Genomic DNA, 19,244 nt, shown 5'->3' on the forward strand with positions numbered 1-19,244 from the left:
TTTGTACGATCCGGAAGTTCTTTAGCAATGTCCTTCATTTCGTCCTGTCTTCAAGTCTTCTGGATGTCGAAGAGCGGCTACCATTCGTCATGGCCCTCCTCACCATCCACAGGTCGTGGTTGTGGAGTAGTGGACATTACCAGAGGTGCCTACAGAAAGGTTGTGTTTGGGTCACCTTTTTTACATGTTCTGGTCGTGACCGTTGCAGGTGAGGGACTTAGCTGCATGTTAGGGGTCGACGTCGATGGTGGACTAAGTTTCCAGAGTCCATCAACACCAGAGACGGGACTCAATGTGGCCGGTGCATGGAACGGATTTTCACTGCTCATGGGCCACCTCCGAGGTGTCTGCTGGTAGAACTGCGGTGTGGGAGATGGCTGAGCGAGCTGCTGTTGGACAACCAGGGCTGGTGCTGGTGCAGTGGATACAGGGGTATAATGGGGGGCGGAAAGTCATTATCATCATCATCCCTGTTTCTCCTTCTATTCTTATCTTCCTCCAACTGTTTCTTCTTACCTTCTTTCACCATTATTCCTTGAACTTTGTCTCACTGTCTTTCGGCTTCCCCCTCCCACTTTCTAAATTTACCCCAATCTATTAGACATTTCTTGTCTTTCCTGTAAGTTCTTTCTACATTCTCTTAATTACACTCAATGTGCCTTTCAAGGGATAATCTAAAGGCTATGAAGTCTTGAATTAATTTAGAACTAAGTATTAGAGCTATTTAGTTTTGTTAAAACCATCATCATAACATTGTGATTTGTTAAGTATATAATAATCCATGGCACATGTCCAGTAAAGTGCAGTATGACTATCTAATAGTTCAGTGCATGTTGGCTACTTGCCATTTTGGCTCACAGATACTGTAGAATAGACGACTATAATCTTTGGAAAAGTCAAGTGTGCGACTACAGTCATATTCATCTGGATATTAATATGTAACACTGTTACACATGCCCAGACAGCTTTCAACAGAAAATAGTGCATTTGCAACTTAAATAACAGTGCTGTTAGAATTAACAGATATTGTCCAGAAAATGCTATGGATACAAAAACAATTGTGACAGCAAAAATATATTTTATTGATTGACTTTGACATAGTAAAGAAAAACAAAGGGGAAGTTGTAAACATTCATAATTCAAGTGAACGGAGATGAAGGCTCCCTGAGTTCAACGTTGGCTTTGACACACTCTGACACACTCTGCTTTGACACACTGCTAGTCACTGACTTTTGGTTAGTTGGAAGTTACGGAAAGGGCTTGTCAATGGTTGCCATTGAGTTGCTTAGTGTCAATCCCAACCCAACAGGAGGACAAATGAGAGGGAGAAGAAGGGGAAGAGAGAGAAGGAGGAGTGGGCCATGGAAGCTCCACTGCTGCCACCAGCTAAGGCGGGGGATAGGAGGGTTCCCAAATTGGTAGCCAGGAAGTTCTTAAAGCGGGAGGTTTTGGTGAAGACTTGGATGGTGGAGGCGCGAGGACTCTGGCTCCATCGTGCTTTGCTAGTGCTAGTGGTGTTGCTGCTTGTGGCGTTGCTGCTATCGACAGTCAACACAGCAGCCTGAAACCATGAGCTGCCCTGCTTACACATCAGAGGACCACCCACATCACCCTATGGGGAGAGAAGCAGAGAAAAACATGGGTTAATATGGTCATACTGTTATGTGCTTATAACAACATGTTGCAAGCAAAATAGTAAGACCGACAGATTTATAGATCAACTGTGCCATACCTGCAGTAGTGTCACAGGTCCGGTACAAATGTTGTCCAAAGATGTAACATTCACGCATTCCACCACAGAGGTCTGGAACTCCTGCAGGACTTGCTCAGCTGAGGACACAAAGAGGGAGTTTATTACTTGTCATACCAATTTGCACACACACACACACACACACACACACACACACACACACACACACACACACTCCTAAGGTTGCATCTTTCCGGAAACAATCCCTAGCCAGCCCCTACCCCAGGCATTTGTGTACATCCGAGAGGCCTGGATAGGGTGTAAGCAATATGTTAAATCCCACCTATCGTATCAAAGCAATTCCATTGCTTTTCCAATTCTTTCAGATCTATAGAGCTTGTTACTGAACAGGCACATTTCTAACAAACACACAAAGACAGTTGTCCATCCACTCACCCCCACCCTGGCCAGTGCCCCAGCCAGACACCCAGCACTTAGTCCCTGTGCTGAAGGTGCTGGTTCCCTGGTCCACACAGATAGGCTGGATGTAGTTAGATAACTTGGGTTGGCTGGCCAGTCGGAGGATGGCCACGTTGTTGCCTGTCAAGTTGCTCATGGTGATGTTGATGACGTTCAGGGTTACCTCGTTGGGGTTGGAGCCGTTTTGCTTCAGACGGCCCAGAATCACGGTCCATTGAGCGGCGTTGGGCTGGCTGGAGAGGTAGAATAAGTTGTGTGTTTAGCGAGGGACACAAAACTCTTCATTCTGATTCCCGTCTTATGAAATGCTTATGAATTGCTTATACATGTGATATGTCGGGGGTATGCACGTGTTATGAAGAATGTGTTATTACCTAGGTAGACACACGTCATACAATATCTACATTTTTGGGCGACCCCTAAAATCACATAGAAATGTGAGTTATAGATCTGTCATTCCCGTCGAAAGCAAGTCTAAGAAGCGGTAGATCTGTTGCATGTCTGCTATTTCTATGCTTCCCGTTCTGAAGTTTCTGTGTCTTTTACTTTCAGTTTCGTACACGTGTTTTAAACAGCAGAATATACATTATTTTTGGTTATGGAAAATATATTTCACTGTGGTTTGGTTGGTACAATGATTGTCTACACAATGACTGCTTGTTTTGTCACAAACTGAAATTAGGCAAACAGTGGCGCGATTTCTGCATAGTGGATCTCTCTTTAGTATGGATGTTGTCATCATTTTGAATGCAATTAATGATTGTAGCAAGTTGATATTTTCTTACTTGAAGTTGTTGACATACACTACAGGTCAAAGTTGTAGAACAACTACTCATTCAAGATATTTTCTTATTTTTACTATTTTCTACATTGTAGAAAACTATGAAATAACACGTATGGAATCATGTAGTAACAAAACAAAGTGTTAAACCTCTTAAGGATCTCTACAGATCGGTGTCTCACCCATGGGAAGGTTGAGCTAACGTAGGCTAATGCGATTAGCATGAGGTTGTAAGTAAGAAGAACATTTCCCAGGACATAGATATATCTGATATTGGCAGAAAGCTTAAATTCTTGTTAATCTAACTGCACTTTCCAATTTACAGCAGCTATTACAGTGAAATAATTCATGCTATTGTTTGAGGAGAGTGCACAGTTATGAACTTGAAAAGTTATTAATAAACCAATTTGGCACATTTGGGCAGTCTTGATACAAAATGTTTAACAGAAATGCAATGGTTTATTGGATCAGTCTAAATCTTTGCCCATACACTGCTGCCATCTAGTGGCCAACATCTAAATTGCACCTGGGCTGGAATAATACATTATCGCCTTTCTCTTGCATTTCAAAGGTGATGGTACAAAAAAATACCCAAAAATTGTAGTTTCTTTCTTTGTATTATCTTTTACCAGATCTAATGTGTTTCATTCGCCTACATTGATTTCACATTTTCACAAACTTCAAAGTGTTTCCTTTCAAATGGTATCAAGATTATGCATATCCTTGCTTCGGGTCCTGAGCTAAAGGCAGTTAGATTTGGGTATGTCATTTTAGACGGAAAAAAAAGGGCAGATCCTTAAGAGGTTTAACATTAAATTCTCTGGCTACAACTCTGGTGGACATTCCTGCAGTTAGCATGCCAATTGCAAGCTCCCTCAAAACTTGAGACATCTGAGGCATTGTGTTTTTGATATAACTGCACATTTAGAATGGGCTTTAAATGTGCCCAGCACATTGTGCGCCTGTGTAATGATCATGCTGTTTATTCAGCGTCTTGATATCCCACACGTCAGGTGGCTGGATTATCCTGGCAAAGGAGAAATGCTCACTAACAGGGATGTAAATAAAGATGTGCACAAAATTTGAGAAAAAGAATCCTTCTGTACATATGTAAAATTTCTGGGATTTTTTTATTTCAGCTCATGAAACATGGGACCAATACTTTACATGTTGTGTTTATATTTTTGTTCAATATACATAACCTATACATATCACATTCATAAGCAGTGCATATGAATTTAATAAATACACTACCGGTCAAAACTTTTAGAACACCTACTCATTGAAGGGTTTTTCTTTATTTTTTGTATTTTTTACATTGTAGAATAATAGCGAAGACATCAAAACAAAAAAATAACACATTTGGAATTATGTAGTAAGTGTTAAACAAATAGCCACCCTTTGCCTTGATGACAGCTTTGCGCACTCTTGGCATTCTCTCAACCAGCTTCATCTGGAATACTTTTCCAACAGTCTTGAAGGAGTTGTGCTCACATAAGCTGAGCACTTGTTGGCTGCTTTTTGTTCACTCTGCGGTCCGACTCATCCCAAACAATCTCAATTTGGTTGAGGTTGGGGGATTGTGGAGGCCAGGTCATCTGATGCGGCATTCCATCACTCTCCTTATTGGTCAAATAGTCTTTACACAGCCTGGAGGTTTGTTGGGTCATTGTCCTGTTGAAAAACAAATGATAGTCCCACTAAGCCCAAACCAGATGGGATGGCGTATCGCTGCAGAATACTGTGGTAGCTATGCTGGTTAAGCTTGAATTCTAAATAGATCACAGACAGTGTCACTAGCAAAGCACTCCCACACCATCACACCTCCTCCTCCATGCTTTACGGTGGGAAATACACATGCGTAGATCATCCATTCACCCATTGTGTCTCACAATGACAAGGCGGTTGGAACCAAAAATATACAATTTGGACTCCAGACTAAATGACAAATTTCCACCGGTCTAATGTCCATTGCTCGTGTTTCTTGGCCCAAACAAGTCTCCTCTTCTTATTGGTGTCCTTTAGTAGTGGTTTCTTTGTAGCAATTCAACCATGAAGGCCTGATTCATAGTCTCCTCTAAACAGCTGATGTTGAGATGTGTTTGTTACTTGAACTCTGTGAAGAATTTATTTAGGCTGCAATTTGAGGCTGGTAACTCTAATGAACGTATCCTCTGCAGCAGAGGTCACTCTGGGTCTTCCATTCCTGTGGCGGTCCTCAAGAGAGCCAGTTTCACAGCGCTTAATGGGTTTTTGCGACTGCACTTGAAAGTTCTTGAAATTTCCGTATTAACTGACTTAAAGTAATGGACTCATTGTTTCTCTTTGAAAGAAATCACACAAATTAACTTTTAAGAACGCACACCTGTTAATTGAAATGCATTCCAGGTGACTACCTCATTAAGCTGGTTGAGAGAATGCCAAGAGTGTGCAAAGCTTTAATCAAGGCTAAGGGTGGCTATTTGAAGAATCTCAAATATAAAATATATTTTGATTTGTTTAATTTCTAGAACCAGTGTCGTTTTAGAGAATTTGGCAGTACGTCCAACAGGCCTCACAACTGCAGACCATGTGTATCCTCGTGAAATCCATAGATGAAGGTCTAATTAATTTATTTCAATTTACTGATTTCCTTATATGAACTATAACTATAAAATCGTTGAAATTGCTTCATGTTGCGTTTATATTTATGTTCAGTATATACTGTTCTAGTCGGAAGTTTACATACACTTAGGTAGGAGTCATTGAAACTCGTTTTTAAACCACTCCACAAATTTCTTGTTAACAAACTATAGTTTTGGCAAGTCGGTTAAGACATCTACTTTGTGCATGACACAAGTCATTTTTCCAACAATTGTTTACAGACAGATTATTTCACTGTATCACAATTCCAGTGGGTCATACTTTTACATACACTAAGTTGTCTGTGCCTTTGAACAGCTTGGAAAATTCCAGAAAATTATGTTATGGCTTTAGAAGCTTCTGATAGGCTAATTGACATCATTTTGACACGCTCGCTATCCTCAAACTCCCTGTCATAAATCAACCAAGGCGCAGCGTGCATGTAGTTCCACATCTTTTAATGAAACCAAAAAACAAACCGGTAAACAGCAACTGAGGTGCACTCAAACACACACAGAAAAATAATTACCCACAAAACACAGGTGGGAAAAGGCTACCTAAGTATGGTTCTCAATCAGAGACAACGACAGACAGCTGTCCCTGATTGAGAACCATACCCGGCCAAAAACAAAGAAATACAAACATAGAAAAAAGAACATAGAATGCCCACCCAAGTCACACCCTGGCCTAACCAAAATAGAGAATAAAAAGCCTCTCTATGGCCAGGGCGTGACACATTTGAGTCAGTTGGAGGTCTACCTGTGGATGCATTTCAAGGCCTACCTTCAAGGCCTATTTGCTTGACATCATGGGAAAATCAAAAGAAATTAGCCAAGACCTCAGAAAAAAAAATTGTAGACCTCCACAAGTCTGGCAATTTCCAAACGCCTGAAGGTACCACGTTCATCTGTACGAACAATAGTACGTAAGTATAAACACCATGGGACCACGCAGCCATCATACCGCTCAGTAAGGAGAAGCGTTCTGTCTCCTAGAGATTAACGTATTTTGGTGCGAAAAGTGCAAATCAATCCCAGAACAACAGCAAAGGACCTTGTAAAGATGCTGGAGGAAACAGGTACAAAAGTATCTATATCCACAGTAAAACGAGTCCTATATCGACACAACCTGAAAGGCCGATCAGCAAGGAAGAAGCCACTGCTCCAAAACCACCATAAAAAGCCAGACTACAGTTTCCAACTGCATATGGGGACAAAGATCGTACTTTTTGGAGAAATGTGATCTTGTCTGATGAAACAAAAATAGAACTGTTTGGCTATAATGACCATCGTTATGTTTGGAAGAAAAAGGGGGATGCGTGCAAGCTGAACAACACCATCCCAACCGTGAAGCACGGGGGTGGCAGCATCATGTTGCGGGGGTGCTTTGCTGCAGGAGGGACTAGTGCACTTCACAAAATAGATGGCACCATGAGGTAGGAAAATTATGTGGATATATTGAAGCAACATCTCAAGACATCAGTCAGGAAGTTAAAGCTTGGTCGCAAATGAGTCTTCCAAATGGACAATGACCCCAAGCATACTTCCAAAGTTGTGGCAAAAAGGCTTAAGGACAACAAAGTCAAGGTATTGGAGTGGCCATCACAAAGCCCTAATCTAAATCCTATAGAAAATGTGTGGGCAGAACTGAAAAAGCGTGTGCAAGCAAAGAGGCCTAGAAAACCTGACTCAGTTACACCAGCTCTGTAAAGAGGAATGGGCCAAAATTCACCCAACTTATTGTGGGAAGCTTGTGGAAGGCTGCCCGAAACATTTGACCCAAGCTAAACAATTTAAAAGCAATGCTACCAAATACTAATTGAGTGTATGTAAACTTCTGAACCACTGGGAATGTGATTAAATAAATAAATGCTGAAATAAATCATTCTCTCTACTATTATTCTGACATTTCACATTCTTCAAATAAAGTGGTGATCCTAACTGACCTAAGACAGGGAATTTTTATTAGGATTAAATGTCAGGAATTGTGAAAAACTGAGTTTAAATGTATTTGGCTAAGTTGTGTGTAAACTTCCGAAATCAACTGTATGTATCTATGAAGGTATCAACACTTTAAAAACTGTCCAGGTGATCAGGATGGTAAGCCAGAATTGTACAGTATTTTGGGAGAGATGTTGGCTGATGGCTCTCCCCTTTGGTACACTACAGTAAATATTACTGTAAAAGGCTCAACACACTCACTCTGCGCAAACAGAGCGTTGGCGCATCGTGTACAGACCGTTCCAAACACTCAACAGCACAAAAGTGCATAGAAATACTCAGAGAGTGACGCAAATGGAGGTCCATCGCTCAGTTGGAACCATGCAGTCCCATCCAGACATTGATTGACATGATGATAATTACACCAGGTCCATTCTCTCTGCAGCATCCGGTTTTATAAAACATGGGTGGTGTTTCTGAACAGCTATCCATAAAAGGATTTTCACTAGCACAAGGATTGTACGAATGTCCTACGTCGGACTAATTAACCTTGGTTAACCTTTTGCATGAGGGTTGAAAAGGAAAGTGTCACTAAATGTTCATGTAATGGCACCTTCAAAAATCTAAATGTAGGTTACATAATCCGGAACTTACTGTAACTACTTGCTCTCCCCTTTGAAATACAGGTCGAGTTAACTTACCTGGAGAAGCAGCTAGCTTCGCTCATGACAGAGTCCACCGCCACTAACGTGCCCCCGCAGACGTGTGCTCCGTTCTTCTGTAGGCTGGCTATCCAGGGCCACAAGCCAGCTGTCGCCAACGAGCTTCCCCCACCAATACGGGAGTTCAAAGAGGCGCTAGCGCTGCCACACACCACAGCTGCAGAGGGAGAGACAGATACAAGTTTGAGAGACAAATAAAAGGGAGTAATCCAGTAGTCAGATTTATTACAGAATTAGAGAGATTCATATCGAGGTTTAGCCATATGCACAAGTTACACTATAGGTACGTACGTGCGGGTGTGGTAGCAGGGGGGGTGGTGGTGGTGCAGGTGACACTGAGGTCAGAGTCAGTCCCACTGGATGAGAAGGTGATGAAGCCAGGTTGGTCACTGGTAATCTGGCTGTTGATCCAGGTCTGGTACTGGGAAACTCTGGCGTACACACCTGGGAAATTTGCCAGAGCACAACCGTTGCCAAAACTCACAACGCCAGACTGGATCCAGTGAGTACCCTGTTTGCTCACAAGCGGACCTCCTGAGTCCCCCTATGCATAGACAGATTTACAGTGTCACTGGGATTGAATTTTTACAGAATTATGAAATATAATGGGTTGGTTTCCCAGATGAAGCCTAGTCTCAGACAAACAAGCATTTTCAAATGGGGAATCTCTTTTTAAAATGATTTTTAGTCTAGGATTAGGTATAACCTGTGTCCGGAAAATAAGCCCAATGTGTTATTGACTGACACTGTAATAAACTAAAAGGAAAATAAAAAGATTTTACCTGACAGGAATCCTTTCCTCCTGCTGATAGACCAGCACAGATCATGTTGTTAGTGATGGAGCCAGCTCCATAATTACAGATACACTGCCTGTTTCCCACTACTGGCACATCCACCTCCTGTAGGACCTGTGGTGGAGCTGGGACGATAAACTGAAAATGTAGACACCAACCACTTATCACAGGCATTGCTGAATTCTTCACTACGATAAGTAGCTTATACTAGACAATGTGAAGTTTGAAATGAAATAAGTTTGCTATTATGGGTGATTGTTAATGGGACAATTGATAGCTGCAACAATCAAACTAGTAGTCAGTGGTGGGAAAAGTACCCAACTTTCATACTTGAGTAAAAGTAAAATATACCTTAGTAGAAAATGACTCAAGGAAAAGTGAGTCACCCAGTAAAAACCTACACAATTTTCTTGTTTCTTGGCACGATTTTCTTGTTTTTTAATTTACGGAGAGCCAGGGGCACACTTCAACACTCAGACATAATTTACAAGGGATGTTCTTTTTAAGTGTGTGAATTAGACCATTTTCCTGTCCTGCTAAGCAGTCAAAATGTAACTAGTACTTTTGGGTGTCAGGGTAAATTAGAAAGTACATTACTTTCTTTAGGAATGTAGTGGAGTAAAACTAAAATCTGTCAAAAAAAATAAATAGTAAAGTAAAGTATAGATACCCCAAAAAACGACTTAAGTAGTACTTTAAAAGTATTTTTACTTAAGTACTTTACACCATTGCTAGTAGTAGTAGTAGTTTAAAGGCTAATAAAAAAAACAGTGGTGCACATGAATGTTACAGTGCCTTGCATTTCAATATTATCGCTTGCACAGTGCTCCTTGGGATGTTTAAAGCTTGGGAAATCTTTTTGTATCCATATCCGGCTTTAAACTTCTTCACAACAGTATCTCGGACCTGCCTGGTGTGTTCCTTGTTCTTCATGATGCTCTCTGCGCTTTTAACGGACCTCTGAGACTATCACAGTGCAGGTGCATTTATACGGAGACTTGATTACACACAGGTGGATTGTATTTATCATCATTAGTCATTTAGGTCAACATTGGATCATTCAGAGATCCTCACTGAACTTCTGGAGAGAGTTTACTGCACTGAAAGTAAAGGGGCTGAATAATTTTGCACGCCCAATTTTTCAGTTTTTGATTTGTTAAAAAAGTTTGAAATATCCAATAAATGTCGTTCCACTTCATGATTGTGTCCCACTTGTTGTTGATTCTTCACAAAAAAATACAGTTTATATCTTTATGTTTGAAGCCTGAAATGTGGCAAAAGGTCGCAAAGTTCAAGGGGGCCGAATACTTTCGCAAGGCACTGTATAAACGTATCGTTCTATTTATCGTTATCGCATCAATTCACATCATTTATTGCGGTATACATTTTTGTCCATATCGCCCAGCTCTAGTCTGTGGTGAGGCCAGGGACACTGAGGAATGACTTTCAACCCATGAGAAAAATGGCTTCCTCAACATACACAAGACCTCTCAGAATTCTGAGCCATCATCAGTCGTACTTAAAACAAGCTATATCTGTGTACTCACATCCTCCACTGCTGAGGGTGCCCCAGCCTGTGACCCAACTAGTAGTGCCAGCATAGAAGGAGCTGCCTTGTGCAGCTAGGCAGACTGGCCGGATGTAGTTGGTAAAAGTCACAGAGGAGGAGAGCTTCAGCAGACATATGTCGTTGTCACTGGTACTACTGATGTACTTGGGGTGGCAGATGATCTGAGTGACCGTACGGCTCACTTCATTAGGGTTGGAGTCCTGCTGGCTCTGACGACCCAGGTAGACCACCAAATTTGATATACTGGTGCTGAGAAAATGAGAGTTTCAAGTTAGAATTGTAGAACCAGTAGCAAAGCCGGTAGCTTCAACCTCAGCAATATTTGAATATTATCATTATTTACAAACTGCTTCCCTTTACTTCCCACATCTCATTTTGAAAACATGATCGGGAGGAAAGTCTATTCACAAAGTGTTTTACTGTCCCAAAAAAACATTGTGGTTTTATGTGATCACATGAAAATCTATTATTATTATAATATCTACTACGTGACAGTTTGTTGAAATACTACAATGCAGATTTGATTGAATTGAGCCCTATGTTTTTATGGGTACTCACCGGGGAAAGCAGTGAGCAGCAGTCAGCACCCACTCTTTGTTAATAAGGGATCCCCCACAAAAATGTCTGCCAGATCTCTGCAGACTGGCCTGCCATGGCCAACTCCCTGGAGGAGCGTCCTGACCCCCCACGATCCTTGTGTTGAGAGGAGAGGTTCCACACACTAACAAAGACACAGATGGACGAGTGATTACAAATTAGAGCACACACAGGAAGTAAAGAGATTGAAAGCTCACTGGTTAGTCAGTGAAAAGGTGCATGGTTAAGTCATTCAATTAGCATAATAACTGACATTTGATTGAAAAAGGAGGGGACTTTACCATCCAACTGAGAGTGAGACACTGAAAAACAGGAGAAGCAGAAAAAAGTTGAACAGTTTGGTTTTGGCAAACATGTAATTCATAACTTTTCACCCCATTGGTTTTATAGTAGCAACATACAGTCTTGGTTGGGCCTGTACTCTGTCTGTACTCTGTCTGTACTCTGTCTGTACTCTGTCTGTACTCTGTCTGTACTCTGTGTATTTAGTGTCCATACAGACTTTTCCTGTGAACAAACTATCTCAGCTGTTTTCTTGTTATGAGTCTGAGGATTGTTAAGACAAACGCCATCTGTCAAGACAAACGCCATCTGTCAAAACATCTTTCATCACTGTGTATGTTACCTAATACTACTGTCCACTTAACATTGTCCAGAATGTGTTTAACACTAATAAGCACATGACATTAAAACAACCTAGAAGAATAGATTACTCTCAGAATTACTAAAATATGTTTATATTTCATACTAATACTAATGAACTAATACTAGATAAATATAGTTTGTGGACCAACGCCTTATGAATAAGATAACGAGGATGAGGAAATATATATACTGCATCTTTAGAGGAGAGCAAAAGTAAAACCGGCTCATCAGGAAAAAAACACCAAGAAAAAATGCACAATCATTCAAAGGAAGCAATGTGGTCACAACAGTCATCATTGCTGTAGGACTGTATGGGGATTTCACATGAAACAATACTTGGTCATGTTTTATAATGCATTCTAAGATTCTAAGTCTAAAAAGGATAGTTCACCCAATCACCCTTCTCTTGCCTCCACTATTGTTTTAAATCTTCTCTGTATGTGACAAATCAATGGTCTAAAGAGGCTTCCTCTCCTCACCTACGTTCCTTTATTTGAGCTAATCTAAAAGAACTGGACAGGAGAAATGAAGCCCACTGCTAAACATCTGTCATAATAACACTTTCACCTCCTCTGTCTTTTCAGACCAGTGAAACTAAAGGAGCACCCTACCACTGGGTGCTCTATGGGCGTGACTGTCAGCTTGGCTGGCTTCACATTCTGTCTCCACCCACTAAATTAAAATCAGGTAATGTGTTTTAATGAATGTATACAACACATAAAGAAGTAAACAGACCAATCAGACGTATCTACAAACTGATCATTATTTCTACAAGTTCATTACATTACATTATGAACGTATCAAATATTCTATTCCATCCAACTGAAATTGAGGACAAACACAACTGGCCAGTCACGACCAATGTTCCTACACTTTGGAACCTCCATTTCCTCCCTGTACTCTGCCATTAAGACAACAACAGACGAGCATTGCGTTGGTGACTCATTGCGTTGGTGACTCATTGTGTTGGTGACTCATTGCATTCGAAATAGGAATCTATTTACTATTTATTTCATTTCCATAATCATTGCTTTTCTGACTGCGATGGTTTAGAATACCATTTGTCACCATTTCTTATTAGATGAGCTATTTCAACTATTTTGCTCTGAGATCCAGAGTGTGGTTACAGTGTAATTTAATAGAACAGACCATTTCTCTTTTCCATTGACATAGCCTGATGTATTTCAAATGTATTGAGTAGACAATCATTCTCAATTGGTAGGCAGTGCATACATTCGTGGGAAAGTCAGTACATAACATTGTTGAGTTTAAACCTTCTGCTAACAGGTCCACAACAATTTGTTTCTAAGAGGGAAAAAAAGCCACGACAATCTCAGTCCTTTGCCAAAAACGAATAAATAGTCACTGCAAAAGATCAAAACCTTCTGGAACCTTCCTCAGCTTTGCCATTGCTCTTTCCTTTAGAAACTGCTGTGGTCTAATCCCAATACATTCAATTATACATTATGTCACCATTAAAATGTGAATGAAGGGTGTTTTCCAGTCGGAGTTACAACGCTTGTTCACGCACACAGTTTTGGGAAATTGACAATTTCAGAAAAGGCGTACAAAGATATTAAAGTGACATTTACACAACGTTTATAAATGAGGCCCCTGTCCAAGCTGGCCAAGAGGGAAGTAATCTGTGTTAATCATGGTTTTTAATTTCTGTCACGTGTGCGATTCACCTTTCATCTCATAAATTCAATTTTGATGCCCCTTCCTTTTTTTTTCTCTTTAAAAAAAAAATATTATTCAATTTTACCCCATTTTCCCAGTATCCAATTGTGTATTTACGACCTTGTCTCATTGCAACAACTCCTCAATGGGCTTGGAGCGGCGCAGATCGGGACATGTGTCCTCTGAGACAGCCCCGCCAAGCCGCACTGATTCTAATCCACACTGCTCGCCAACCCAGAAGCTTCCCAAATATGTTGAGTTGTCACTAGTTAACACAGCCACAAGTCATGAATTTTAGTTTTTCTGAATATTTACAATATAGACAAATTTTACTTTGTGGTTGTGATATCTATTGTGGGAACCAATGTGTCGGAGGCAAACACGGTTCAAGGAAACCGCAGCCCGGACGATGCTGGGCTAATTGTGCACCACCTTTGGGAGCTCCCGGTAACGGCTGGCTGTGGCACAACTTGGGCTAACCCCCCCTTCACTTTCCTTACTGCTTTGAAATTAAATGTATAACTTCAAATGGTCCACAAACCCTAAAACACACTGACCCCTTTTCAGTTAAGTTATGTTGCCATGAGGTTCCACTTTAGACTGATAAATGTCTTTAAGGACACACATTATACCTCGCTCACACAAAATATTTGACAAATGTGACGTTCTGCCTTAAATTAGGCACAGGACCTCCCTCAAGGCCCAAAACAGTCTAACAGGTCTCTCTCCTGTGTCACAATGCACATGACATCCTGTTGGCTTTGACTGTCGTTATTGGCTATGCCTGTATTCTATAAATAGTCAATAAGGCCCACCACCAAGAAAATTCTATAACCTGACCAACTCCTTGACTCCATTCACCAGTCAATAGAAGGAAAGCAGTGGAATAACGGGAATCTCGTCTCCTACCTTTTGAAAAGAGGGTAACTAGTAGAGTCACCAAACAGAGTGCTTTGTAGACTTCCATCGTTTCAATGCCCGCCACTACAGCCTGTCCTGTTGAGTGTTCATACATTTATACTCCACCCTGCCTTCACTCCTCCCCTTATCTATCTTCCTCTCTCACACTAAAACCTGAGACAAACCCACACCCAAGAAACACCTGTTTTCTCTCCTCCCTCTCTCATCCCTCTTTTCAAGTCAAACAGACCCACTGAGGAATGTCTTGGTTGTCACAACGGCAAGGGTATTGGTTTTCCATTGCTGTAATCTGTGATCATTTCTCCTGTCTATGTATCTATATATCGGTGTAAATATGTATCTAGCTGATCTGTAATTTTTCTGGTGTAGATCCTGTTTCATCGTTATGTTCGAAGGGTTGTGTGTTTAGTGTGTGTGACGAGAAGAATGCAGTACAGTAACCTGCTCAATGACAGACATGTATTTGTTTTAAATCTTATCACTTGATGTTTTTAATGAGCTGTATACAGCCACAAGTCTAGACCCCCTTTACTCCACACACAGAGACGCGTACAAAGCTTTCCCTCGCCCTCCATTTTGCAAATCTGACCATAATTCTATCCTCATGATTCCTGCTTAAAAGCAAAAATTAAAGCAGGAAGCACCAGTGACTCGGTCAATAAAAAAGTAGTCAGATGAAACAGATGCTAAGCTACTGGACTGTTTTGCTTGCACAGACTGGAATATGTTCCGGGATTCTTTCGATGGCATTGAGGAGTACACCACATCAGTCACTGTCTTCATGAATAAGTGCATTGATGACATCGTCCCCACAGTGACTGTACGTACATACCCCAACCAGAAGCCATGGATTACAGGCAACATCCTCTAGCTAAAGGCTAGAGCTGCAGCTTTCAAGGAGCGGGACTCTAACCTGTAAGTTTATAAGAAATCCTGCTATGTCATCCGACAAACCATCAAACAGGCAAAGCGTCAATACAGGACTAAGGTTGAATCGTACTACACCGGCTCCCATCAGATGTGGCAGGGCTTGCAAACTATTACAGACTACAAAGGAAAGCACAGCCGAGAGCTGCCCAAAGAAAAAAGCCTACTAGACGAGCTAAATTAATTCTATACTCGCTTCGAGGCAAGTAATAGGGAAACATGCATGAGAGCATCAGCTGTTCCGGGAAGACTGTGTCATCACGCTCTCCGCAGCCAATGTGAGTAAGATCTTTAAACAAGTCAACATTCACAAGGCCGCAGGGCCAGACAAATTACCAAGACGTGTACTCCGAGCATGCGCTTACCAACTGGCAAGTGTCTTCCCTGACATTTTCAACCTGTTCCTGTCTGAGTCTGTAATACCAACATGTTTCAAGCAGACCACCATAGTCTCTGTGCCCAAGAACACTATGGTAACCTGCCTAAATGACTACCGACCCGTAGCACTCACGTCTGTAGCCCTGAAGTGCTTTGAAAGGCTGGTCATGGCTCACATCAGCACAATTATACCAGAAACCCTAAACACAATCCAATTTGCATACCGCCCCAACAGATCCACAGATGATGCGATCTTTATTGCACTCCACACTGCCCTTTCACACCTGGACAAAATGAACACCTACAGTGTAGTGGCTTCCTTTCCTCTTGACCATAGCCACTGCCCTAGCCTGAAAGCGGGGTTGTTTTGTACGCATACAGTCCACGTTCAAGGTTTCCAAATGGCCTAAACATCAATGAGATCCAGGGATATGGTGCAACAAAAAGGTTTATTCTTCTTATATCCAACAAAAAAAATATTCTCCAATCAACTTAAAGCATAGATTACTTGATGTGAAAAATACATAATATGACCTGTTTGCATGTCTGTATGGTCAAAAGACTATAACGCTCCCGCGTCTAGCTAGGACTCCCACCCCCCGAAGGTCCAACTTCCTGCCTTTATCCTAACACACTTACCACAGTACAATGAATGGGCAGGGGGTTACACTAATAACAAAGGAATATATCTCAATCTGGTAAATATAAATCATAAAGTTTGAAACAGACACCATTCTACGCATACTAAGTTTACTGTACATGTTACAATACCATGGTTGGGGCCGTTTTATTCAGGGGATTCATTGGATATTCAATTGACATGGAGAATATTCTCATTGGAAATATTAGGCAATTCACTGATTTAGAAATAGTGATTTATTATGGTGAGTGAACTGAATTGAGATTGGGCCTCATCCTTGTGTCACAAATCCAGTCAACCTGAATATGTTACGGTGTCACCCATCCCTTTTTAATCCCTTAACAAATCATGAAGTGAATGAGATTCACAGATTTGCAGTGAACCACTTCGGAAGTCCAGCATGCTTCCTCTCTTGCGTTGCAGTTAGACCCAAAATGTACATTGTTGGAAAAAAAATAACATAACACACGATTTTAGCTCTGCACATTTACTATCAATGTTTTAGTCAGAGACCTTATCGAAGAAGTGTCTTTCATTTTTCCCTATTCCTCTATCACACCAGTATTTACAGTTTCAGTAAAAATCAGTCAATTGAAACACAGTCATTAGGCCCTAATCTATGGATTTCACATGACTGGGAATACAGGTAGGGGTGTGGATCAGAAAACCAGTCAGTATCTGGTGTGACGGCCATTTGCCTCATGCCGCACAACACATCTCCTTCGCATAGAGTTGATCAGGTTGTTGATTGTGGCCTGTGGAATGTTGTCCCACTCCTCTTCAATGGCTGTGCGAAGTTTCTGGATATTGGCAGGAACACGCTGTCGTACATGTCAATCCAGAGCATGCAAAACATGATCATTTGATGACGTCTGCTGAGTAAGCAGGCCATGGAAGAACTGAGACATTTTCAGCTTCCTGGAACTGCTTACAGATCCTTACGACAATGGGCCTCAGAATCTCGTCATGGTATCTCTGTGCTTTCAAATGGCAATTTATTAAATTAAATAGTGTGTTTGTTGTCCGTAGCTTGTGTCCCCCCCCCCCCCCCCCCCAGACAATCCCGCATGTGAAGAAGCCAGATGTGGAGGTTCACACAAGTGGTCTGCAGTTGTGAGGCCGGTTGGACATACTGCCAAATTCTCTAAAAAGACGTTGGAGGCGGCTTATGGTAGCGAAATGAACATGACATTTTCTGGCAAGAGCTCTGATAGACATTCCCGCTGTCATCATGCCAATTGCAAGCTCCCTCAAAACTTGAGATATCTGTGGCATTGTGTTGTGTGACAAAACTGCACATTTTGAAGTGGCCTTTTAGTGTCCCCAGCACAAGGTGCACCTGTGTAATAATCATGCTGTTTAATCAGCTTCATGATATGTCACACCTGTCTGGTAGATGGATTATCTTGCCGTAAGATAAATGCTCGTTAACAGTGATGTAAACAAATTTGTGCACAAAATTTGAGAGAAATAAACTTGTGTATATGAAAAATGTTAGGGTCCTTTATTCAGCTCATGAAACATGGGAACAACACTTCAGTGTAATATAAAAATGCAAATAAAGTCACTAGCAATATCATTTGAAGAATCACCATGAAGCAATTTTCAATGATAGTAGGCGGTTCCACCACCACCAACAACCAAGGTACACAATGTCAAACCCTGCGATCCTGTGGCCTTTATGCTGGAGTCAAACTCCTTCATGTTCCTATGCTAGTATATTTGTCTATTCTCCTTCCTGTGGCTCCATCAAGTCATAATGGCCAACTTCCATAGTAATGTTCTCATCAACGCTCAAAACCACTTGGTTAAATGAATCAAGTCCATCCAGTACTGTATATTCACATAAAAGCTGTGACAATGGAAGGAAAGCTGACCTTTCATAGCCTTGGTGAACTGGCCCTACCGGTTTATCTACCCATGCCTCTAATAATCCTCCATATGTACACGCCAGGGAACAGTAACAGACACAAATACACAGGATAAAAATAGTACAGCTCATTATGGCCTGAAAGTGCAAACTCATCCTAGCATTTGAAGGAAATCAGGGACTGAGTTGGGCCACAGACAATTGACGCAAACTACATAATGGAATGTGTGTTAACAAACATTTAATCAGAAATGATTCACAACCTTTCCAACACCCCCCAAATGTCAATTTAAAACTGCACGGATATAGTTTTGTCCACAACAACTTGTCCAAAATGTTTTTTATATATGTCAGTTTCTCTTGTTTGCAACACACTGTTGCAATACACACGTATAATACTCATTCCACTATACATCCCATTGTCATGCTTGATCGTAGTATATCTAGGCTGTAACAATGGAGAGATGGATAAGACCGTTTTAGTGATTTGTGTGTCATTCAGTGTAATTCAGGTCACAGATGATTACAATGATTATGATTTTGCACTCATAATCATGATTCAGCCCCTCAAATAGTGTCATCATTTTATTTATAAGTTTGCTCATTTCTGCTAGCAAGCTTTGAGTTGGTGGGAAACTTGTCCCATTTCATTAATTGTGGCTAACAAACAAGTTAGGTATTCAAAGATCAACTGTGAAGAGTGGACACACCTGTGTAGGCCAGCCCTTTTATTCCTAATAGAAGGATGTGGCGTAAGCTATTGCAGCAACATCGTAACATTTTTAAAAAAACACATAGTTGTGTGGTACCTGTTTGTCACCAATAAGGATGGAATGTGCTCCAGTCACTTCTGTTTCCATCAAGTTTCTAATGCTCAGGCTCTTAGAATTTCATTGTGTACTGTAGCGTGGAGGCCTAGCTGAACTCACTTCGAATGCCTGTCAGGAAATGTTCACTAGTAATAATAATAATAATAAGTGTCAAACA

General features: G+C 41.1%; 1 protein-coding gene across 2 annotated transcripts; it reads right to left on the bottom strand.

The window, feature by feature from the left end:
• Nucleotides 1-1,058: 1,058 nt before the first annotated feature.
• Nucleotides 1,059-14,574, bottom strand: LOC110539082 (transmembrane protease serine 9-like). Of its 2 annotated transcripts, none has more exons than XM_021626047.3 (10): nucleotides 14,431-14,574; nucleotides 11,478-11,498; nucleotides 11,158-11,320; nucleotides 10,577-10,848; nucleotides 9,018-9,154; nucleotides 8,527-8,779; nucleotides 8,215-8,392; nucleotides 2,147-2,403; nucleotides 1,733-1,830; nucleotides 1,059-1,612 (listed from the first exon to the last, which is right to left on the bottom strand). In XM_021626047.3, exons 1-10 carry the CDS (start codon nucleotides 14,534-14,536, stop codon nucleotides 1,292-1,294), a joined length of 1,806 nt encoding a protein of 601 aa, XP_021481722.2. In that variant the 5' UTR covers nucleotides 14,537-14,574; the 3' UTR covers nucleotides 1,059-1,291. The 2 variants fall into 2 exon arrangements, with proteins under 2 accessions (XP_021481722.2, XP_090049104.1); XM_090192978.1 differs by having other exon boundaries at nucleotides 11,450-11,498; nucleotides 14,431-14,513.
• Between the last annotated feature and the right edge of the window lie 4,670 nt (nucleotides 14,575-19,244).

The sequence above is a fragment of the Oncorhynchus mykiss genome, chromosome 12 (assembly GCF_057628025.1).
Source record: "Oncorhynchus mykiss isolate SJ-2025 chromosome 12, ASM5762802v1, whole genome shotgun sequence".
Taxonomy (NCBI): Eukaryota; Metazoa; Chordata; class Actinopteri; order Salmoniformes; family Salmonidae; genus Oncorhynchus; species Oncorhynchus mykiss.

Excerpts from the sequence above, each read along its gene's own strand:
- LOC110539082 (XM_021626047.3), bottom strand. The coding sequence starts at position 14,536 with ATGTATGAACACTCAACAGGACAGGCTGTAGTGGCGGGCATTGAAACG. Across the intron at positions 8,780-9,017 it reads GAGGAAAGGATTCCTGTCAG|GGGGACTCAGGAGGTCCGCT; the intron begins GTAAAATCTTTT and ends GTCTATGCATAG. Across the intron at positions 2,404-8,214 it reads GAAGCTAGCTGCTTCTCCAG|CCAGCCCAACGCCGCTCAAT; the intron begins GTAAGTTAACTC and ends CTACCTCTCCAG.